Genomic DNA, 12,507 nt, shown 5'->3' with positions numbered 1-12,507 from the left:
GTTTCACTCGACGACAATTAGTCATCGATTAATTCATTTGTTACACACTTAAGCAGTTTGCAAAAGAAGAATCCATGTGGCAAAACATTAGTTGACCGGTCTGACATTCAACGTGCGTAAATTGTACTCACACACAATTCAATTTGGTTCAACCCAATTCAGACTCTAGATTTACACCCCCAAATCCATGCATGAAAGTGAATATCTCTTCATTGGAGTAAAAAGATGATGTCATCATCTTAGTGACCCCTCCAAGATGGCCCCACACTCTCTAAAAGAAGGTAAATCATAGGGAGTATTTGCCCTAGCACAATTACTCTTTGCATAAAAAAGATCAAGTAGCTAGTGAGATATTTTGCATCTACTGAGAATTGACCCTAGTGGTAATAATGATGATTATTGAAAAAGAATTATCACACTCTATAAAGAAGGCGATTTGAAATTGTTCGTGTAATCATATAGTAGTCATATTTAACCAACATATTTTATTATATTTGAAAAGAAAAATATTTTAAGTTAGTTAATTGTCTATGCTAGCTACTGAGTGTGCGTGAAGTTTGTAAACATTGATGGCAAAAGGTGAATATGTTCACCCTCAGCGCCTCCGCCAATCCGTCCAAAGGCCAACACGGAGGAGGTAAATCACGGGCGGCTACTAGCCTTTAGAATAGTGACTAGCACATAAGGGAGGTATTTACCTCGACTTTGATGAAGTTTATAAATATGATAATATGGACATGAGCTTGTAGAATGTAGAGCTTAATTTGATGTGGTTGAGTTGTCATGGAGACTTGTATCAACCAAGATTGGTTGAGCTCAAGACTCAAGGTCTGTTGAAGTTCAACCAAAAAATTATAAGATGAATAGGTTGAAGCTGGTTTGAATAGTAAGAAATGGACTTTGGAGGTGAAAGTGAAGGATGACTGGGGAGCAACTTGTGAGCTTGGTGTACCTGAGAGAGACTGAAAAATCTAACAAAAGGTGAACTCTTAGATGATGTAAAGTTGCAACAATTGAAAGATAGTGAGATATAAAAGATTGTATGACTTGTAATCTAATTTTGTGTTAGATAGGCTTCATTGAGAGCCTTCTAGTTGTTGATGGTAGTCTAGTCATGAGCTTGATCTCAAATAATTATGAGGATTTATAAAGGTCTAAATCAAGCAAAATTGAAGAAACTATTCCATAAATTATAAGATATGTTCGTGTAAATAGCTTTCATAAAAAAGGTTTGTTATGTTTTTTTAAAAAAAAATCTATTAGAGTTTTTATTAGAATAATTAATTTTTTATTAAAAAAATTTACTGTTTTATAAAGAATAAGTGATATTATTCCCTAAAATGAAAAAGATAAAATTCCATATATTGGATAAAATTTAAATTAATGTAATTTTTAATTTTTGACATAGTATTAAAGGATTAGGATCAATTTTGAATTTCTTTCTTCCATCCTTCATTTGGTTAATTTAGAGCCAAACTAATTTTTTTTTATTAATTCAGAAATTTTCAAGAAGACCTTTATCGGATGGGATAAAGCTTGCCATTCTCCCATCTTGAAGTGCTCCTATGACAACCAATGATGAAGTGTTGGAGTTATGCTTGTGCATCCTTCTAATGACCATGAATCACAATGGTGATTTCCACCCATGGAGGAACAACTAAAAAGATCAAAATTTGAATTCCAATAGGGACAACAGTTTCACATTTACTCGATAGACGAACTAATAAGATAGGTCATCATCTATATCTAAAATTAATTGGACAAAATTTGAATTATCAAGCCGAGTATTAGAATTAACTGTCAATTCATAATCCCCAACTCCCTCAAGTCAGGCATCCCATCAAAACAATAATAATTACCAATAATAGAGTCGTAGCTCCTCACGATTCTCCAGCCGGCCAATTAATCATAGCAACAGTTGAAGAACAACGATCAAGCCATAGCCACGTAGAGTCAATCAAGTGTCAACTTAAATCATTCAGAGAGAAAGACAAGGGAAAACTTAACATCCACAACTACCTGTGTAGAGGACCTCTTGGTGCAAACTAAGAGGAGAAATCGAGATCATAAACAGAAGCAAATAACGAATTCCATCGAGACATCAGGTAGATAACAGAGGCAAATTAACTGTAACATCAAGTGCTCATGGCAACCAGCCCCGTATCCCATGACTGCACCCCATTTGGAGGATTTGTTTTTGAAAAATGCATCATAAACTGAGATCCTTCCGCTGCACTATAACCGCGGAAGACCTCGGAAGACGATGATAGGGTAATCCATCTGTGGCAATTAGAAAGAGAAGCATCAGATGGCTTTACAGGTTTGCAGAGATCATTGTAACCCGAAAACCAATCGAGCCCCTTCAAAACATCGAGCCTGATATCATGCTCATAGCTGTCCAAGTAAAGTGATGCAGAAGATTAAGTAGTGGCATTTAACTGAAAACACAGAGTCTGTAACTTCATTTACCTGTTAAAATCTACAGAGGAGAGCAAATAGAAGAAAAACAAATAGTTTAGAACATATTTACAATAAAAAAGGATGAACTAATGCTTTTCTACCAGTTCTGTTTATGTGTAATTGAAACTGTATGGAATTCTTTGTCGCTTTAAAAAAAGATCGTGTATCATTTGACTGTCAGCGTAGCTGTTTCCTGCATTCTTTGCCCAACTTGGCTAAATGTTGATCATGTTTGGATAAATATATCGACATCGGTAACCAGGGTAACCAGGGTAACCAGCGCTTGCCAGAAAGAGAGCATATTATTCCTTTATAGAGAATCCTCAAATGACACTCCCAGGTATGCATTTTTATCTGGCTGTGTTGATACATGAGCTAGGCCTTGGAGCATTTTTATGACCTCAACTGTATCATCAAGATAATACCTTGCCTTGCTCGGCTTCTTACCAACTGTGCAAGCAAACACTTCATCACTTGTTGGCAGCAACACATTATTTGCAGAACTAACAATGCTCTCGAACATATCTTCATCAGACTGATCATCACCGATGCACAATACAAAATCTGGACGCTTTCCAGTGCTTGACATGGTCTGCAAAAGATTTCCAACAACTACACCTTTGCTTATCCCCTGCAAATAATCCCACATTATAAGGTACTTAGATATGCGTATTCAACTTAAACATAGGATGAGAAAAGAATTGGGCTTTAGAATCTGACATCTAATTTTTTTGATCTCATAATAGATAATTCAAAGCATGGTCCCTTGTAAATTCACTAATATACATCTTTTATATGGAAATGGTCTGTGTTAGATGTATTGCTTGTGCAACACATATAATACAGTCAAATCAATCTTAAACATGCTCCTTTACTTGATTACGGAGTTACTAGGAATGTGACATTGGAATCAATCTTAAACATGCTCCTTTACTTGATTACGAAGTTACTAGGAATGTGACATTGAGAGTGGTTATTTCTTCAGATGAGAAGAAAAAATTCTGACAAAGTTGGTAAAACAATGAGCATAATGTGGCCACATACCTGGGGCTTCACTTCAACTATATGTTGGCCTCTTTTCACAACCACAGGTTCATTAGCAAGCACATTTTCTAGGTGATCCAGGAGTTCTTTAGCCTGACAACAGCTAAAATCTGGATCAGCATATTGATGATGCCAAACTAAGCCAGTGTCTTTGAACTCAATGTAGGATCCATCTGTTGCCTCAGTGTACAGTTGCATTACAGGTTCTGCAATTTTTTTCCAATCAAAATCAATAGCTAGGGTGAATGACTCCCATGGAGAATCCTTATTCCACCTACAGGAAAAACACCACCATCAAAGAGTATTAGTATTAAACGAATAACATGGACATAATAATAAATGCCACCTCTTGATTTGCTGACTTCCATATGAACAGTTTGCACAAATTCATAAGTGCTTATATATATATATATATACTTCCAAGGATTTGGTATCTATTTTTCAACTCACATAAAAATATCAGCAACCACATCATCTGATTTGATTAAACTAAAAATGGCTTCAAAATTAAATCAAATGCCAAAACAACATTTCAACATAAAATTACAAATTCTAATATAGGTACTACTGAGGATTCAGCATCTATTTATGAATTATAAGATCCAGCATATCTACAACCAAATCATCTAATTTGATCAAACAACTTTGGATGTCTTAAAAATTATATGGAGTGCCAGAACATCACCAGAGTAACTCTGCTCATAATGATAATCACACATCAATAGAATCATCCATTGAATACAATCCAGATCTTCATGCAACACTTCTATCAGCAATAGCCCTATTTATGACAGAATTAATGCAATCCAACAAAATTAAGTATTGGAAAAGTAACATGCAATAATACATATAAGTTTCAGCAAATACACAATCAGTATGATAAATTCATCCGCAAGTCAGAACAATTTGCATACAAATAACATACTGGCATGCAATTAGTATCAGATTAATTATTGTTAACTTGTTATCTTTAATAGAAGGGAGAACTAGCAAATACAACAATGTAATAAGGATGCTAAATCAAAATATAAGAATTGAATGTGTGTAAATATACCTTGTGAAGTAGCCATGTTCTGCAGAGATTCCCAACTTCTCACAGGGAGCAAACCACTTGCTCAATTCATCCTTGCCTCTTCCACTGACCACAAAAACTACATTCTTCGGGTCACTGCACAATTCATTCAAAATTGCAATAACCTCATCACTTGGTTTTTTATCAATAGAAGTCTGAGGCATCATTGTACCATCATAATCAAGCAAAATGAGCCTACTGGTCATACTCTGGTATGCTGATACTATATGCTCAACTGACAACTTCCTAAAATTAGGACCTAGAGCGACAACTCGGAAACTCATTCCAAAGCCAATACCCCAACATCTCCTAAGGAAGTGGTCTTTGCAAGCTCGCTGTAAATCCTGATCAAAAGACCTTGCCCAGTAAGCAACATCATGCGAGCTCACATACTTGTAGTGTTTTTCATGCCGCAATTGCTTCTCTATCTCTGGCATTGTGATGGCTAAAAACATTGCCTCTGCCACAGCATCCACATTCCATGGATTTACCCGAATTGCTCCGCTAAGGGATGGTGAACAGCCAATGAATTCTGAAACTACTATCATGCTTTTCTTCACAGCACCCTCCAGAGCAGCGCTCCGCTGCCTAGACACTGTGTACTTGTAAGGCACCAAATTCATTCCGTCCCTCACAGGATTCACCACACAGCATTCAGCCAAGGCATAGAATGCTGCCTTCTCATGAGTTGGCATTCTTCGATTTATCAACACAACAGGTTCATACCCTGGCTTGCCAAACCGCTCATTGATCCTCCTCGTGATTGCTTGAGCCTCTCCTTGGACCTCCTGCACATCTCTGCCCTGGCTCCTGGCCGGGTTGGCAATTTGGACCAGGATGGCCCGTCCCCTTAATTCCGGATGTTCTTCCAACATTTGCTCCATCGCCAAGAACTTCAACCCAATACCTTTGAATAAGTCCATGTCATCCACCCCGAGCAACAAGATCTTGTCTTTATACCTGTCCTTAAGCTCCTGGATCTTGGCGATCGTCTCAGAAGAAGATAGTACCGATTCAAGCTGACCTAAGTCGATGCCGACCGGAAGGATCTTGATGGTGACCGTGCGCCCATAGTACTCGATCCCGATATATCCTCTCTTGGACTGGTAATCGAGACCAAGCAATCGGGAGCATGAAGAGAGGAAGTGGCGAGCATAATCGAAGGTGTGGAAGCCAACAAGATCACAGTTGAGGAGGGCACGGAGGAGCTCATCGCGGACGGGGATTGAGCGAAATATCTCGGAAGAAGGGAAGGGTGAATGGAGGAAAAATCCGAGCTTTACGCGGGGAGATCGCCTGCGGAGAAAAGTCGGGAGCGCGAGGAGGTGGTAATCGTGGATCCACACGAAATCCTCATCCGGATTGAGAAGCTCGATGAGGCGTTCGGCGAAGAGTTTGGTGGCGGAAAGGTAAGAAAGCCAGAGGGCGCGATCAAAAGGGAGGCCGCCGAGGGAAGAGGGGGAAAGAGGGAGGAGGTAGTGGAGGAGCGGCCAGAGATAGTGCTTGCAGAAGCCATGGTAGAAGCGCTGGTGGAGGTCCGGTGGGAGGAAGACAGGGAGACATCGAAATCGGGCATAGAGCTGGCGGGAGAGGTCAGCATGGTGGGCTGGGTCGACGGCCGCTGGGAGGGTGCCAACGCGAAGGACGTCGGCTTCGGAGGGGAGTCCAGCGCGGAGCTGGAGGGCGAGGGCGTCGCGGTCGGGGGAGAAGGCGAGGCCGGAGGAGGCGGCGGGGTCGGGGACGGCGAGGAGGGGGAGACGGTGGGAGACGACGATTCGGCGTTCGCGGGCTGGGGTGGGAGAGAAGGAGGCGGCCTGGTCGTTGTCGGCGGAGTCGGGCATGAGGAGAGTGGCAGGGGGGAGGCGGGGCGGGCGGAGCGGATCGTCAGCGAGGTTGAGGACAGTGGAGGAGGAAGAGGAGGAAGAGAAGGCAGACATGTGAGTGGGATTAGGGTTGCAGAGGTACGACGAGGAGGAGGAGGAGGAGGAGTGGAGGAAGTGGTGGCGGGTAGAGTTTCGGGGTGGGATCTGTTGGGGTATGCATAGATTGATATATAGAGTGGAGGAAATGGATAAGGGCTAACACTTAAAGGGGAGGATGGAATAAGTATCTCTAGGAAGGATATCTACCTACGTTGAGTTTATTTTGCACAATTAAGTGGAGCTTGGATAAGGGAGAAATAATAGGACAAGGGCGGTTGAATAAATAATAATAATAATTAAAAAAATTAAAATAAATGTTATATATATATTATTCTACTCATTCTGGGCACTTGCGGTGGATGGAGTCAGTTTGATATATCAAAATGTACTTTAGCGAAGGATGACCCATTAGTATATATATTTTATCATAAAAAATACTCCTTAAAAATAATTGAGAGATGGAGAAATATCGTATAAATTCATAACAAAAAAATTAATAAGAAAATAAATATATATTATAATAAATACCTTGATTGATCCCTTGTATCGTAGGGATGTCTCTTGGTGATGAAAAATACAAGAGCACTTATTCTCTCAAACCCTAAGAATCGACCATCAAAATGTGTGTGAGTGTTGTCTTTCAATTTGTGCGAAAATATCTTTTTAGGGTTTATCCGACACCTCTTAATTGATTAAACTTTTCCTCAATCGATTGTCACGTCATCCGACCATTGACGCACCTACAGAACGGTTCTTTTTTAAAAACTTTAATCGATTGGTGAGTCATCATAATCGATTCAGAAGGCTTTAATCGATTACCCAATCGATTTCACAACCCTCTGTGCTCTCGCGAACAAGTCTTAATCGATTAGCCCAATTGATTAAGCTTTTTTAATCGATTATCTCAATTGATTCTTCCTTCTCATGATAAAACACTATCTAATCGTTTGACCCAATCGATTAGCAGTGACTAAATTGATTAGGTCAATCAATTCAACCATTGTTTTCATGATTTCTCTTCGCGAAGCTCCCAATTGATTTGGAATCCATCCTAATCGATTGAAGAGACCCTAATTGATTATCCCAATCAATTAGTCTCGACTTAATTGATTGTCCAATCGATTCGAGCACTTTCTATGTTCTCACAAAAACCTCCTAATCGAATCCAAGTCTAGGGTTTCCTTGCCTAACATTCGATCAACCGTGACCTGTTGAGACTTCGCCGCCAAGTGTTTAGTCAACCTTTGACTCACTTGGACTTTGCCAACTTTCCGTTAGACTTTCGATCACTAAGTGTCCAGTCAACTTTTGACCCACTTGGACATTGCCAACATGTGGTCCTTCTTAATCCACTTGGACTTTCCTTTGCCAACGTGCATTCATATTTGACCCACTTGTACCTTTCTTTACCTAATCACAGTTAGGTCTTCCCACTTGCCAACGCGCGGTCCTCCTTGATCCACTTGGACTTTCCTTTGTCAATGCGTGATTCTCTTTGACCCACTTAGATTTCACCCTTGCCTGACCCTCGTGTTAGGACTTTATCTTCTTTAACCTCTAGTTAGGTCTTTCCAATCAAGTATCCAGCCCTCTATGACCTACTTGACTCCCGTCTCACATACCGTCAAATATCCGGTCTTGACATATTTGACCTCTTCTCACATATTACTCCACATATTATCCAAAGATCAAAACTCAAGCTCGAACTTACTCGAGCTTAGTCAAACTAGTCAACCTTGACCCGAGGACGATTGCATCAACAATTTCCCTTTTTTTGATGTTTGATAATATATTTAAGTTAAGTTAACCTATTAGCCCAACTTCATCCCATACCTAAGCATGAATGAGGCATTCTAACTTAAACCTTATATTTTTATCCCCCTTTGACACATATCAAAAACTCTCCTTGAGAGTCAATTTTGTCAAAAAAAAAAAAAAAACTCAATGAAAGTCTTATACCTTTCATTGTATCATATACTGAACCTTTAGCATAATTCTATCACAATGAAGATTTTCAATCTTTCATTGCTTCCAATGCTCATCCTTGAGCATTCATAACAATAAAGATTTCCTACCTTTCATTGTTTCTTCATCCTTATAAAAAAAATTATGCTTTTAAGAAATACCTCCCCCTCAAAACATACACTAAACTCTATTATTGCACCAATAATGATTTGGAGTTCCTAAATCTTTAGAAAATCTAAAATTAAAGTTTGGAGATTCAAAATTCAACTCTAAACCTAAACATCCTCCTAAACTCCAATTTAGTCCCCTTTAACCATTCATTTCTAATTTTCATCAAGAAAATTTACCCTTAGATACTTATCAAAGCATTTTAGAGGCTTAGGAATGGTTAACTTAACTAAACATGACTTAATATAATGGATTGAAATCAAACCATTTCAGCCAAAATCAACATTCTTAATCAATTGGTTTCAACTACCAATCGATTATAACCTCTCTAAATCAATTAAAGTTAAGATTCAATTGATTATACCCCTGTTAATTGATTGTCTCAATCGATTATGGCATTGTTAATCGATCACCTGATCAATTCCGTGAGCCTCTATACTCGTAGAAAGCATTCTAATCGATTTAACCATGCTTGATCGATTACCTAATTGATTACTGTTTCTAAAATTTTCTGATTTCAATTTTAGACCAAAATTTAGAAATCCCTAAATAATTCTATGATTTTCTAAAACTCATGAAATTTATTTTAGACATTATTTATATCATATATTATAATGGAAAAATAGCTTTCTATGAAAAAAAAAACCCTTATTTTCAAGAATTGATACAAAATTAGAAACCATTGAAAAACTTTAATGTTTCACTCTACTTTGTATCTAACTAATCAATGGTAATTTCTATCAAAAGATAGACTTCACTAAGGTTTTCCAAATAATTTTTAAAATAAATTTCTAACTATGTTCTTTAGGTTAAATGCACATAACTTGTACACTTGATTTTCCAATGGTTGGAATTCACATAATCTTATGTTTTGATGATACTAAAACTTCAAAAGGATGCACTAAATCAACATTTTAAGTTTTGTTCATCTTTCTAACATCTCACTTGTATCTAATGTGTCTCAATACATATACAAGTCAACTCTATAGTTCTTGTGAGATGTATAATAGGTTTTTCCTAAACTAAGGGAACATGCACTTTAACTAGACATTTAAAATTTTGATTATCCAACTTAGAATGTCAATTTATGTCATTGTCCTTAGTTACTAGGATTTTCAAAAAATGCATGAAAATAATTATAGCATACATTGAAATGAGTATTTCCAAAAAGAAATCTATCATATCTAATAATGTATGTATGTCATTGAAGGATCGGAATAGCGATAGAGAGGGGTAAATATCACTCGTTATCGTTTCTTTTATCATAAAAGTGGATCAGAGTAAGTAGCGGAATAAGATAGAAAAAACAAAACTCAAGAGATACAGTTAGTTACTTGGTTCGGAGTCTATGTCGACTCCTACTCCAGGACCTGTGATCCTTAATCGTACTATTGGATAATCCACTAAAATTCCTCTTTCCAAAATCTTCAGAGAAGAGATAATTCGTACAATGAAGTTTACAAGGAGTTATGCAAGCTAAAAGTAAATGTACCAATAATTAAGATATAAGATGAAGATCATCGTAGCTCTTTAGTATCATAGCTTGCACATAGAGTTGAAACATAGAGCAATAGCAACACGAACAAAGAGAAAGAAGATTAAAAGGTTGTACAGAAGTTATTCCTGGCTCGGAGCTTGAGATGTACTTTTATAAGCATTGTTTGGTGGACCGAAAAAGCCTTCGGTCAACGGATCCTTTAGGTCGATCGATCTCCCTATCAGTTGATTGATCAACCATCTTTCCTTCTTTAATGAGATCCGATCTTCGTGCCATTAATGTCATTTAATATTCGATTGACTGATCATCTTGATTGGTCGACCGATCCCTATATTTTCTAACTTTGTCGAGATCGATCGAATCTACCACTATGTTTACCAATTTAGGTTTGGTCGACTGATCCCTGGGATCGGTCGACTGATCTGTCTAACTTCCAAGTTTGCTATGCACAATCTGAACCCTGCCACATTAGCTAGGTTCGGTCGATTGAAACTTCTGTTCAATTGATCGATCCCTTTGAATTCTACCAAATAGTGTTAGTTTCAATAGTATAAAAAGCACCCCTATAATACAAAGTTAGCATAGCAGTATAATGTTGCATGAGTAAAAATAGACAGTAAGATATGTCTTAATCTCAATATGAAAATCTCTTGGTTTTTTCAGTTGGATCAGCGACCTAGGGTTTATCCCTTCCCGAGATACAACCTCCCCGTCATTCCACTCCAGTTGCTTACCTCAACCTACCTGTTTAACATTGAATTGGCTCTCTAGGGCTTCCTCGAGATATCAAGTCTGGCCTCCAAATCTTTTGAGTCTCGTTGCTAGGTGTCAGGTCCTCTTAACCTACATGGACTTCCTATCTACTTTCCACGATTTACTAAAACTTTCATGCCTAACCGCGACTAGGGTTTTTTCTGATTGAATAAATAGCCTACACACTTAGTCAATTTATCAAATCATAATAAGACTTAACTTGAACCTTTAACAACATCAAAACTTAGGTTTGATTATGATGCACCCTGCACCAACAATCTCTCCCTTTTTTATTTTTGACAACCAAGGTTCACAGTTAAATTTAAAATATATAGAGTTGAGTCAACAAATATTTTTCCTTAACTCTGCCCTTGAGTTCAATAACTCTTCCTGAATCTATACAATAAGTTATCTTCCTCTTTGCCACACATTAAAATTTAGGGTATTAGCAAACACCCAATATGAAATATTTTAAGGAAAATCTAAGGTTTGGAGTAAATTACTTTGAAATTTGTTGAAAAACTAAGCTGTAGTATGAGTTGAAAACCATGATTTTGAAAATTTTCAAGAAAAATATTGTCCCAAAAATTTTAGTTTAAAAAAATTTATTATAAAATTTCTAAGGAATAAGTTTTAAAATATCTTAAAAATGATTAAGATAAAATTTGAAAGTAATTTTAAAAATTACCTTAAATTTTGAAAATTAGAATTTTGAAGATTTTTCTAAGGAAAAATACATTGCAAGTATAACTTTTAAAAAAATTCGTAAAGAAATTTTAAAACATATTTTGAAAGAAGCTATGAATTTTTGAAAGGTAAAAATATTTTAGAAGTAAATATTTAAAATGTAAAAATATTTTTGAAAGTACATAGGTTTGAACTTTTCTAAGAAGAAATAGTTCCATATATTTTAAAAAGATTTTTTTAGGAATAATTTTTCAAAAATATGAGTTTTGAAAATTTACATGAGTAAGAAACTTTAGGTTTGAAATTGATTCAAAAGTGATGCTAATACTCCCCTTTCCTACAAGTCCAAGCATGCATGAAATGCATAAGTTTTAAAAATATTTTAAGGAGAAGAAAACCATCTATAAAATAGTCCTTAAATAAATGTCTAACATTCGTACTTAGTTGACTATAACAAGATAGCAGCTGCTAACTTAGGTTAGTTAAATTGAGTTTTGGTCTCCAACTGTTACGGGCTAGATTACTTAAATTGATCGATATATTTGTTTAAAGCTCAGATTTATATCGATGCACTGATATAAGGAGAAAATTATATTTTCAGTCCTGTAACTTGCATCTTTTTCAATTTTAGTCCTGTTATGAGTTAATTTACGTTCTTAGTCCTGTAATTTGTAATATTTTTCAATTTCAGTCTTTTTTCCTCCAAAATTGAAATTTTTCAACGGGAAATGTCTATTTTGTGGTTGGAATATAAAAATCACATGGGTCATAAAAAATCAAAATCCCCAAAATTCAATTTACAACTCATCATTCTCCGTTGAAAAATTTCAATTTTAGAGGAAAAAAGATTGAAATTGGAAAATATTACAAGTTACAAGACTAAAAATGTAAATTGACTCATAACAGGACTTAAATTGAAAAAAATGTAAGTTACAGGA

The 12,507-nt window shown here is 36.7% G+C and overlaps 1 protein-coding gene across 5 annotated transcripts; it reads right to left on the bottom strand.

Moving 5' to 3' along the window:
- Positions 1 to 2,209: 2,209 nt before the first annotated feature.
- On the bottom strand, positions 2,210 to 6,643 carry LOC122006685 (probable alpha,alpha-trehalose-phosphate synthase [UDP-forming] 11). 5 transcript variants are annotated; one of them, XR_006118742.1, is made up of 5 exons: positions 4,559 to 6,643; positions 3,505 to 3,778; positions 2,562 to 3,091; positions 2,470 to 2,479; positions 2,210 to 2,394 (listed from the first exon to the last, which is right to left on the bottom strand). XR_006118742.1 is itself a non-coding variant. In XM_042562275.1 (3 exons), the coding sequence occupies exons 1-3, from the start codon at positions 6,511 to 6,513 to the stop codon at positions 2,771 to 2,773; spliced, it is 2,550 nt and encodes an 849-aa protein (XP_042418209.1). In that variant the 5' UTR covers positions 6,514 to 6,643; the 3' UTR covers positions 2,210 to 2,770. The 5 variants fall into 5 exon arrangements, 1 of the variants encoding a protein (XP_042418209.1); XR_006118740.1 differs by having other exon boundaries at positions 2,470 to 3,091; XR_006118741.1 differs by having other exon boundaries at positions 2,210 to 2,479.
- Positions 6,644 to 12,507: the final 5,864 nt, after the last annotated feature.

This window comes from Zingiber officinale, chromosome 7B (assembly GCF_018446385.1).
Source record: "Zingiber officinale cultivar Zhangliang chromosome 7B, Zo_v1.1, whole genome shotgun sequence".
NCBI classification, from domain to species: Eukaryota; Viridiplantae; Streptophyta; class Magnoliopsida; order Zingiberales; family Zingiberaceae; genus Zingiber; species Zingiber officinale.
The sequence above is the reverse complement of the archived record's forward strand: the minus strand, read 5'-3'. Positions and strand labels throughout refer to the sequence as shown.